A 12553-nucleotide genomic window follows, 5' to 3' on the forward strand; every position below is an offset into this window, starting at 1 on the left:
GCGTTGGACAACCCGACGCTATAATAGAAGACATGCACAACGTGCCATGCAGTGGGATTGAAACCGGATCCATATGGTTGGAAAGCAAGCTTCTTACCAAACTTTCATTCATTAATATCTCTATCACCATTGAACACCATTTCTGATATAGGGAGGCGACGTATGCAAAAGATGCTGAAGGAAGTCCTTTGTCTGCTCGTGATTCTCTATAATTATCTATATTTGATATTTCATCGAATTTTATTTTACGCGAATACTTTCATCCTATTCTCTGTGGTTACATTTCATTGATCCACTTTGAAATACAATGAGGAATCAAGTATATACTCATCTCTATCTAGTGTCTGTAATGCTAAAATATATAACAATATCTAGCATATTAAGTCATCCATACTATGTCATAAAACTATGTCTTATAATAGCAATTCATACCCAACGTTTTTATTTTATCATTTCAGAATGTATCAGCGGTAATTTTGGTCGCAATTGCACAAAGTCCTGCCATTGTTCCCTAACATGTAACCACATAAATGGATCGTGTCCAGGTGACTGTCATGCAGGATACACCGGATCCAACTGCCAAGAAGGTTATTTCCAATTCTTTTTATTCCAACATTTTAAAATTCTCTACATTTGATTTAGTGTTTCTTAGCGTAAATCAACTTTCTTATTTATCATCAAAGACTACTTCAATGTTAACTCATGAGTTATGCTTTAAGATAAGAAAATAAAAAAGCGTATCATTGATATCTCACATATATTTGTAGAAGAGAACTCTTACAGCCATAACTTTTATTGTATGGAGCTAATAATATCTAACCTATTGTGTTTTGTATTAATACTTTCAGAATGTAAAGATGGTAGATTTGGTAGCAATTGTAGAGGGACATGTCATTGTATAAACAACAAAAAGTGCGACAGAAGAAATGGAACATGCTCAGATGGATGTTCTGCTGGATATAGAGGCACCTTTTGTCAACAAAGTATGATATGAAACTATAACATATTTCATAAAGATATGTTTTAATATCTGCATCTGATTCTTACTTTATCGTTTCTTTTATTTCATAAACGTGGTAATGGAGACGGGGACTAAACAGGTTTATAACCAATATATTTACCAAACTTACATTCATTAAATACTTCGTGAATTCATATTGAGATATGTGGGTTGCATGCCTTCTTATGTATGCTGTATATACGTATATATATATATATATGTATTTATGTATATATATATATATGCGTGTGTGTGTGTGCATGTATATATATATATATACACATATATATATGTATATGTATGTATATACATATAATATATATGTATGTATATACAAATATGTATATGTATTAATGCTTATATATATATGTCTATATATATATGTGTGTGTGTGTGTGTATGTATATAATATGTATATACATAGATATCTATGTAATACACACATATATATAGCTCACACACACACACACACACACACACACACACACACATATATATATATATATATATATATGTATGTGTGTGTGTGTGTGTATAGATAAATAGAGGGGTTGGACAAAATAATGGAAACACTGTGAAATTTTAAACAAATTATCATAAAATGGGGTAAGAAGGACTTTGGCAGTAATTACAGCTTCAATTCTACAAGGTATGAACTTGTACAAGATTTGCATTGTTTCCAAAGGAAATATTGTCCATTCTTCAACGATGATTTTTGAAAGATACTAAAAAAATATAATTTGTAGAACATTATGCATGCTGGATTTCGGTTGAGCGTTCTGTATCTAGTTCTGGAAATTGTGTTTTGTAAACGACAGACTATGCTGATGATGTTCCAGATGTTTGCGTATCCATATACAAAAATTTTAACAATTGAAAGTAATTAGTACATATGTAATCGTTTTTTATTTCGTATATTTTCATTTGTCTTGCTTATTTTTACACTTTGGTTTTTTGCTGAGTTTAATCTTGAGAACACATTCTTCGTGGAAAATGACGATTTTGACGTCTATATCTAGCGTATAGGCTGTCCAGCTTTAGTGGCCAGTCGTCTAAATTTTGTATGAAAAAAATGTCTAATCTTCGGATTCTTTAAAATATGCCAGGCCACTGGTTTTAATTGATTAATATCAATTTCTACCCTTATTTAATTATATATATATGTATATAAATAGATGAGTGTATTTTTACCTTGTTAACATTATTTTTACCTTGTTTTCATTATTTTTTCTAAAAATACTCTAGTAAACACAGTTATAGAGCGAGCATACAGTTGTAAGCATTGGCAAAAACATACATTTAGTGCATATATATAGTCTCTATCGTTATATATAATTTAAACTTTAATTTCCTTTATATTTAACACTCACTGTTAATATCCCTACTCTTTCTGTTAGCTACTTATGACATTATATCATATAACGTTTTTTTTAAACAATATTAATAGCGTTCTGTCAATCGCTATACAAATCCATCATTTTTTGCTAAAATGTCTTCTTGACGAGGTTCGTGTTTTTCACTTTCCTGATGAGAAGATTGCATTGTTTATACCATTTATTCTTTTGAATAGTATCAGTGGAATTTTCGAAACATGTGTCGAAAGTAAAAATATTTGATTACACCTGCGTTAAACTCCATTTATTTATTCATATATCTGTATATATATATATATATATATATATATATATATATATATATATATATATATATATATATATTTACTTATGTAAGTACATATATAATTAGGTGTGTGTGCATGCATGTATTCGACTGCCTTCTTTCAGTTTCTGCCTACCAAATTCACTACCAAGGCTTTGGTCGACCCGACACTATAATAGGAGACGTATACACAACCTGCCATGCAGTGGGACTGAACCCGGATCCATATGGTTGGGAAGCAATCTTCTTACCAAACTTTCATTCATTAATAACTCTATCACCATTGAACACCATTTCTGGTATAGGGAGGCGACGTATGCAAAAGTTGCTGAAAGAAGTCCTTTGTCTTCTCGTGATTCCCTATAATTATCAATATTTGATATTTCATCGGATTTCATTTAACGCGAATAATTTCATCTTATTATCTATAGTGACATTTCATTGATCCACGTTGAAATACAATGAGGAATCAACTATATATTTACCTCTATCTAGTGTCTGTAATGCTAAAAGAAAAAATAATATCTAGCATATTAAGTCGTCTATACTATACCATATAATTCTTATAATAGCAATTCATACCCAACGTTTTTATTTTATTATTTCAGAATGTCTCAGCGGCAGATTTGGTCCCGAATGTACAAAGTTCTGTCATTGTTCCGAAACATGTAACCACATAAATGGATTATGTCCAGGAGTGTGTGAAGCAGGATACACCGGGTACAACTGCCAAAAAGGTTATTTCCAACACCTTTTATTCCAATATTTTAAAATTCTCTACATTTGATTTAGTGCTTCTTAGCGTAAATCAACTTTCTTATTTATCATCAAAAACTACTTCAATGTTAACTCATGAGTTATGCTTTAAGATAAGGTAATAAAAAGGCGTGTCTTTGATATCTCACATATATTTGTAGAAGAGAACTCTTACAGCCATAACTTTTATTGTGTGGAGCTAATAATATCTAATCTATTGTGTTTTATATTAATATTTTCAGAATGTGAAGTTGGTAGATTTGGTAGCAATTGTACAGGAACATGTCATTGTATAAACAACAAAAAGTGCGACAGAATAACTGGAAAATGCTCAGATGGATGTTCTGCTGGATATACAGGATCCTTTTGTCAAAAAAGTATAATATGAAACTATGATACATTTCATAAAAATATGTTTAAATCTCTGCATTAGATTCTTACTTTATCTTTCCTTTTATCTCATTAACGTGGTAATTGGGACGGGGACTATACAGGTTTATAACCAATATATTTTCGTGCATTCATTTTGAGATATGTGGGTTGCATGCGTTTTTATGTATACTGTATATATGTATGGATGTACGTATACGTATTTATGTATATACTTGTATATATACGTATATACTTGTATATATATGTATATACTTGTATATAGATGTATATATGTATATACATATATCTATATGTATATATATATATATATATATATATATATATATATATATATATATATAGACCTGAAACGTAAAATACTTTTTCTATTCCTGAGCGTTATACTAATACATCTGTTTGTTTTGTACACCACTTGTCTTTGGCTTTTGTTCTTTCTCCTAAACTCTCCCTATTACCAACTTCCCTTACCTCGACATTCCTGTTAAATGTACGTGGCATCAACCCATCAATTATTGCCCCAAAATGGAAGATCCCATATATAGAGAGTTGGCTTGCCGAAATGGCACATTGCTTCCCTTTCTTTATCCTTACCGAGACTCACCTGAACAACACCCATATGGACGCAGAGGTGAAAATAAAAGATTTCACCATTGTTCGTGCGGATCGCACAGACCGAAATAAGGGAGGGACAGCCATCTTTATCCATGACTCCTTTTCACTTGATGCCAAGGACACATTTTCCAATGGCTACTGTGAATCGGTATCACTATACAACAAAGCCAAGGACATAACCATTGTTGGTCTTTACAGGCCTCCCCAGGTACCTCTAAAGTACTTTGAAGAGTGCCTTAGCAAAGTCAAGTCCTTCCTTCGGAAGTACCACTCCGGAAACATACTAGTGATGGGTGATTTTAACCTCCCTCATGTGAACTGGCCCACAAATACTCCGAAGTTAGGCAAGTGCTCTACATCAGATAGGGCAGCAGCTGAACTGCTCTCTAATCTGATGGATGAGTATTTCCTGACTCAGCTAGTGCTTGAACCAACGAGACAGTATAAAACGATCTTGGATCTGGTATTGACCAATCACTCTAGCTACGTTCACAGCATTTCATTCGAAAAAACTCTCCTCTCAGACCACGACATGGTACTCTGCAATCTTAATTCCCGACATATAAAAACCAAACCAGCCAATCCCACTCCATGGCACCCATTTGACAACATAAACTTCCACAAAGCGGACTGGGGAACAATCAGAAAGGATCTGTCTTCCATCGACTGGTCTTTTACTCTCAATTCCCCTCATATTGAGACCGCGTGGCAGCACTTTGAAAACATTGTCACCTATACATGCTCTAAACACGCTCCCAAGAAATCTACTAACACAAACAGAAACCGGCTCCCTAAAAAGAAAAAAACACTCATCAGGCGCATCAAAAGACTCAACAAAAAAAATCAACCAATTAAAATATTCCCACACACAACATCCACATTCAATAACAATGAAAAGACTAGAGCTGGAAAAACTTCATCTGCAGACTAACATGAAAACCTCCATTGAAAATCAAAGAGCTGTGGAGGAACAATGGGTAATCAAAAACATCAAACAGAACCCAAAAGTGTTCTATTCTTATGCAAATAAGCATAGAACCACTGTCTCACCCATTGGGCCATTGATTGATGATAACGGCATTCCCCAACATGATGCTAAAGAAATGGCAGAAATACTGCAGAAACAATACTGCTCTGTCTTCAGTGTTCCCACTGATACTGACGTGAGGGAAACGAACGAAGTTGACTCCCAACACAAAATCGCAGACATAACCTTCACTGCCACCGACATCGTAGCAGCAATAAATGAGGTCAAACATTACTCTGCTGTAGGCCCTGATAGATTTCCCGCTAGTCTCCTGAAGGAATGTAGATATCAACTTGCAGTCCCTCTGACCAACCTCTGGAGAAACTCGTTAGACGCAGGTTATATACCGAAACAGTTTCTATCCCAGTCGGTCATCCCGGTTTTCAAACAGGGAAACAGATCCCTCGCAGTCAACTATCACCCAATCTCACTCACCTCCCACATCATTAAAGTGTTTGAAAGAGTGTTAAGATCAAGGATAGCTGACTTCCTGGAGACCCACAAACTCCTAAATTCAAATCAGCATGGCTTTCGCTGTGGCAAGGACTGTCTAACACAGCTCTTACACCACATTGAAGATGTACTCAAAGCCTTGGGAACAGGTTCGAACTCTGACGTCATATATCTTGACTTCAGTAAAGCGTTCGACAGGGTAGACCATAACATCCTACTCTCGAAATTGGCAAATGTTGGAATCCGTGGAAAAGTTCTACACTGGATTAAGTATTTCCTGGCGAATAAAACACATGTTGTAGTTGATGGAGTCCACTCAAACCCAGCAAAAGTCACCAGCGGTGTTCCCCAGGGAACTGTTTTCGGCCCGCTACTCTTCATAATTTACGTAAACGACCTTTCCAGTGTCGTACATCACTGCAAAGTGAAAATATTCGCTGATGACACTAAGCTCCAGCAAATCGTCAATGAAGAAGCAGACCGAACTCAACTCCAGTCTGATCTATATGCTGTGAGTCAATGGGCAGACAGAAACAAAATGCAACTGAATGAGGGAAAATTTGAGCTGATGCATTTTGGAAGAAATTCCTCACTAAAACAACCATACACTCTTCCTTCAGGGGAACCGCTCACAGCCTCTAACAATATCAGACACCTGGGTGTAATTGTTGATAACGATCTCAGTTGGAGTGCACACATCAACAAGAAGGTTGATATAGCTCGTAGGATGAGTTCCTGGATCTGAAGAACTTTCCGGTCCAGAGAACAAGGTGTCATCATACCACTTTTTTCCTCCTTTGTACGGCCACACCTTGAATACTGCTGCCCACTGTGGTCTCCTCACACAAGACAAAACATCTCCAGAATTGAGTCACCCCAGAGGGCTCTCACTAAACAAATTGAAGGCATGGCTGCTCTCGATTATTGGGATCGCCTTAAAGCCTTGAAACTTTACTCCCTCCAGCGTCGCCGTGAGCGGTACATCATTTGTACGATGTGGAAAACATACCGCCAACTTTGCCCAAACGACCTAAACATTAGCTTCAAGGTCCATCCAAGACTTGGACCACGGGCTATACGTCCCCTGCCAAATTCAAGATCACAACATACATGTACACTGCAACATAATTTCTTTTCCTCAACAGGCTCTGCCCTATTTAACATTGTCCCGAGGGAGATCAAAGAGGAAAAGGATCCCATCAACTTTAAACAGAGTCTGGATAGATTCCTTCAAAGAATACCAGATAAGCCACCCATAATTGGATACAACTCACCCAACAAGAACTCACTACTTGAACAAAACTTGACTTAAACAGGATTCGAATAATCCTATCAGGTGGTGCTATTAAGTTAGACATGGCCTGGACCAATCTCTGGTCGAAACATATCTAAGTTTATCTAAGTTTATATATATATATTTATAGTCTCAACTGAATGGCTGGCTGCAGCCTTAAAAAGCAAATAATCAATGATGTACCAAAACAGTATAAAAGATAAATAGCAGTAAGGACTGTGGAACCGCATCAGATGAAAGATTCTGGCCCGGCACTGGCTCCAGAGCATCACAGCCTGAACCCGACCGTCATCATGCTACTGTGATAGAACCAAATAGAATATTTAATATTGGCTGTTGGAATGCACGGACACTGCTTGGCTGCAAGTCCTCTGAATGTCCTGAACGAAGGACTGCGCTTGTTGCGAAGGGGCTTTAACGCTATGATCTTGACATCGTTGCTTTATCTGAGACGAGATTACCTGGAGATGGTCATCTTACAGAATCTTGTGGGAAATAAACATTCTTTTGGAAAGGGAGAAGTGAGGTGTTTAGAGGAGAGGCTGGAGTGGCATTGGCTGTTAAGACTACTCTTGTGGACAAGTTGGAAGAATTCCCAGTCGGAATTAACGAGCGTCTTATGTCCATGAGAATTCCCTTGGTTAAAGGAAATTATGTGACCTTGGTGAGTGTTTATGCTCACTATGTGCTATACTGATGATAAAAAAATTTCTTTCTACCATGCTTTGAAGGGCATTATAAGAAATATCCCTCGAGCAGGCACAGTCATCATACTGAGTGACTTTAATGCTAGAGTGGGTAGGGATTTTAACACATGGACTGTAACTGGAAAGCATGGGGTGGGAAAGTGTAATAGTAATGGTATGCTACTGCTGCAGATGTGTGAGGAGCTGCGTCTGTGTGTTACCAATACCATGTTTCAACAAAAGAATATGTTTAAGACCACATGCGTCTAAAGAATGGCATATTCTAGATTACATCTTGTGCAGTGTGTTCGTGTTCTTCGTGGAGCTGAGTGTTGTACTGACCACCGCCTAGTACGTGGAAAAGGGAAATTAGTCACAAAACATAAAATCCGGGCTGCAGGGATTACCCTGCCTGAAAGACTGAATGTTGATCGTCTCGGGTATAATAGTGTGAAGAGAACTTTACGAGAGGAAATGAATGATGCAGATATTGGGGAGGATTGGCCGACCCTTAAAAAGTCAGTTTATGATATAGGCAAGAAAGTTCTGGGATTGATACAAAGAAAGCCTCAAGATCGGTTTAAAGAAAATAATGAACATATAGATGATTTATTGGCTGATAAAAGACGAACTTTGTCACGCTATTTGTCAGCAAAGCCACAGGAAAGAGAAGTGCTGCATAGGGAAATCAAGGATGTAAAATCACGACTGAGGCAAAGGCTCTCTCAGATGAGGGATAGGTGGTGGAGTTAGAGGGCGGATGAGATATAGGTGGTGTCAGATTCCAATAACACAAAGCTGTTGTATGATCTCTTGCGAGAAGTTTATGGACCGTGTTCTTCGCTGATGACACCACTTCGAAGCAGGGATGGTAAAGAACTTCTTCGTGATTCACAAGGAATTCTGCGAAGGTGGCAAGAACACATTGATGAACTTTTGAATCAGCAGTCTGTAGTTAGTGAGGATGTTCTCTATTTCATCCCTGTATTACCCGTGAAGGCAGCACTCGCAGAACCACCAAAGTTGGAGGAAGTTGCAGTGGCTGTCTCAAGGATGAATAACGGGAAATCTCCGGGTATGGATGGCATACATGCGGAGTTGTTACAGCATGGTGGTGAGAAACCTCTACGGCAATTTTACTCTTTGTTTGGTAAGATATGGACTAGTGAATCTATACCTGAAGACTGGAGAGATACAGTAATAGTGGTCTTGCATAAAGGAAAGGGCAACAGGAATGATTGTGATAACTATAAGGGAATATCTTTGCTTTCTGTCGTAGGAAAGGTTTTATGCAGGGTACTTCTGGATCGTCTGTTGAAACACGTTGCAGACTGTGTTCTTCCAAAAAGTCAATCTGGCTTTCATGTGGGATGTGGCACTGCTGATATGATCTTTTCAGCTAGACAGCTTCAGAAGTGTGTGGAAGAGGGTCTAGATTTGTATCAGGTTTTTGTTGATCTGACAAAAGCCTTTGATACCGTTAATAGAAAAGCATATAAGGACTTTCTGAAGGCTTCCTTAAGAGATGCTTGCATCTCTCCTGACACATGAGAGGGAATAGCTATTGATCGTAGCAGTTGGAGAAGGATTGTGCACGAGGGGACAGCTACTTTTGAGAAATCTCGAGTTGCGCATGAGAAAGTAAGGAGGGATGTCAGGAAGGGCATCGCTGTTACATTTCCAGATGGGAAGGGTCTCTCTATGATGCTGACATGAAGTGTCTGTGCAAGACCCTGCCTCACTAAAGCTGAACTCAAGAGTCCTCTTCGTAGTCATAGAACGAGACTGATGAGTGACAGCCTGGCCACTGGTGGTGGTGTTACACACCATAATAATCATATCTGTCAGGCATGTGGAAGATAGTGTAATTCGGCAGGAGGACTTAAATGACATACAAAGTTACATGAAGCCCAGTTACAACTAGAGCCGGCTATTACCAGTAAAGGTTTTAGTTGTCAATTTTGTACAAGACATTGTAGATCTTTAGCTGGGCTAAAAAGTCACATTCGATCACAGCACCAGTAACAGTTAAGCTTTGTGCAATGGCCATACTAGCCAAAATGGGGGAAGCCATCACATATATGTATGTATATATATATATATATATGTGTGTGTGTGTGTGTGTGTGTGTGTGTGTGTGTGTGTGTGTGTGTGTGTGTGTAGAGGCGCAATGGCCCAGTGGTTAGGGCAGCGAAATCGCGTCGTGGGATCGCAGTTTCGATTCCCAGACCGGGATTTGTGAGTGTTTATTGAGCGAAAACACCTAAAGCTCCACGAGGCTCTGGCAGGTGGGGGTGGCGATCCCTGCTGTACTCTTTCGCCACAACTTTCTCTCAGACTTTCGTCTGTTGGCCTGCTCGCTTAGCCAGCGGGGTGGCGTCATTTGAAGGCTAAAACAATGCGAAGCGCATTGTGACCAGCGATGTGTAGCAACATCTGATAGCCTGGTCGGTCACAGTGATCACGGTGATATATATATATATATATATATATATATATATATATATATATATATATATATATATATATGTATATATATATATATATATATATATATGTATATATATATATATATATATATATATATATATATATATATATATATATATATATTTATATATATATATATATATATGTGTATATATAGGTATACATTCCTATGTAACACACTCATATATATATATGTGTGTGTGTGTGTGTCTTTGTATACATATATACAGGGCTGGATAAAATAATGGAAATTTTAAACAAATTATCTTAATATGGGGTAGGACCGCCTTTGGCAGTAATTACACCTTCAATTCTACGAGGTATGGACTCGTACAAAGTTTGAATTGTTTCCAAAGGACTTTTTGTCCATTCCTCGGTTAAAACAATCTTCATTTCTTGTAGTGATGATATCGATAAGGTGGAGGATATTGACTCTTTGCGTGTTTTTATAAAATGCACAATAAATGCTCAATAATATTGAGATCTTGGGACTGTGGTGACCCGATGAACAGTTCAACTTCACTAGAATGTTTTTCCTGCCATTCAGTAACAACTTTAGCTGCGTGAATTGGTGCATTATCATTCTGAAAGATTGCGTTTCTCTCAGGAAGCAGCTGCGCAACCATAGGATGACTTTGATTAGATAAAATTCTTAAATAGCCTTCACGGTTAATTCTGCCATGAAGGGAAACAAATGGGCCGGGGAATTTCCAAGATGCATCCCCACCCCAGATCATCACAGATCCTCCTCCATATTTAACAGTTGGAAGAAGGCAGTCTGGGTCAAATGCTCCTTGCTTCCTTTGGCTCTCTCCACACGTATACTTTACCGGTGGGCGGAAATAAGGTAAAGGATGCTCTAGGCACCAATTCTGGAGTTTTTTACTCCACTCTAAACGCATTGCGACGATTGTTTTTGAAAGTAGTGGTTTTCTGATTGTAGCCCTCCCGTGAAATCCGGTTTTGTGCAGCTCCCGGCGAACAGTTTTTGTGGAAACAGGGTTCTCAAAGTGGTCCTTAAGCTCTGCAGGAATTTTGGGAACTGTAGCTTTTCGGTGACAGAATCCGATAGAATAAGTACCGGGCGTAGATTAAATTACTGTGTCCGATTCGTTCGACTAAGAATCATTGAAGGCGTTGCCCCGCATAACTGCAGTCAAACGACTGAAACAAGCAAAAGATAAACAATAAAAGGAGAACGCAACGTAATATTATGTTGTCCTCATGGACATTTTGTAAATGAATAACATGAATAACATTACGAATCAATGGATATCTTGTACGAAACAGTTATAAGTATTTTAACATGCTATCGTGTTGTATCTGGTTCATTAGGTTAATGCTTCCATTGAGTTATGGAAAAATTTTTTTTAATTTTAGGAAGTAATGTTTATCGACCAATCAAAATGATTGTTCCGTAGGAACCGATGTTACGATCATTCTAACCCCCAGGAGGAACCTCCTCCAGCTGGTTACCGAGGAAACCTGCACCCGATATATATTGCAAGCTGGAGAGAGAACCCCTGCAATATTCTTGTGACAATGCCGACATCACCGGACTTTATGATTCCGAGTTATGTGTGCCGATCCTCAGTAGTGGACACTCATCCGCTAGAGATAGATGTAATCCACTGCAGCTTACCATATACAGAAAGCATAAGTGACGGCCTGTCAACAATCTTGCAAGAAGCAACGTAGTAAGTTAGAAAATCTTTAGAAGAGATGAAATTAGAAACTATACTGAGAAGTAATGTTTATCGCCATTGCAATATAGCTGTTACATAGGGGCCGATGTTGCTTCCGTTTTTAATCCCAGCAGAAGCCGCTTCAGCAAACTGATGATGCAAACTGTCCCCGATATATATTGCAGGTAGGGAAGCGAACCGCTATCATCTTTTAGGAACGGTGACTGGACCAAATGTTCTACTGAGTTTTTTGAAATTTTGAGATGAAGTTCAATTCGATTCCATGCAATGGGTGCACTTGTCTAATGTATATCAATACAAAAGCGAGTTGTGCTAATAATTTTTCGATATATTTCAGTTTGTTAATAAGACTGCCTGCCGGCAAGATCGTTGGCAATTGGGCTTTTCTTTACATCCTCTCGGGATTCGGTGAATTATGTACCAATCAAGTACTGAGGTTGATGTGATCAGTTGCCCCCTCCTCCCTCCATAAAAATC

The 12553-nt window shown here is 37.9% G+C and overlaps 1 protein-coding gene across 9 annotated transcripts in view; it reads left to right on the forward strand.

The window, feature by feature from the left end:
* Window positions 1-12553, forward strand: part of LOC115219456 (receptor-type tyrosine-protein phosphatase T-like) — a 110801-nt gene that overhangs the window by 44444 nt on the left and 53804 nt on the right. For 7 of the 9 annotated variants that reach the window (XM_036509124.1, XM_036509127.1, XM_036509128.1 and 4 more), the window contains 4 exons: window positions 459-587; window positions 849-983; window positions 3268-3396; window positions 3658-3792. In XM_036509124.1, coding sequence (XP_036365017.1) covers window positions 459-587; window positions 849-983; window positions 3268-3396; window positions 3658-3792 — 528 coding nt within the window. The remainder of the gene's footprint in view (window positions 1-458; window positions 588-848; window positions 984-3267; window positions 3397-3657; window positions 3793-12553) is intronic. The other 2 variants (XM_036509130.1, XM_036509132.1) reach the window with 2 other exon arrangements.

This window comes from Octopus sinensis, linkage group LG14 (assembly GCF_006345805.1).
Source record: "Octopus sinensis linkage group LG14, ASM634580v1, whole genome shotgun sequence".
Classification (NCBI taxonomy): domain Eukaryota; kingdom Metazoa; phylum Mollusca; class Cephalopoda; order Octopoda; family Octopodidae; genus Octopus; species Octopus sinensis.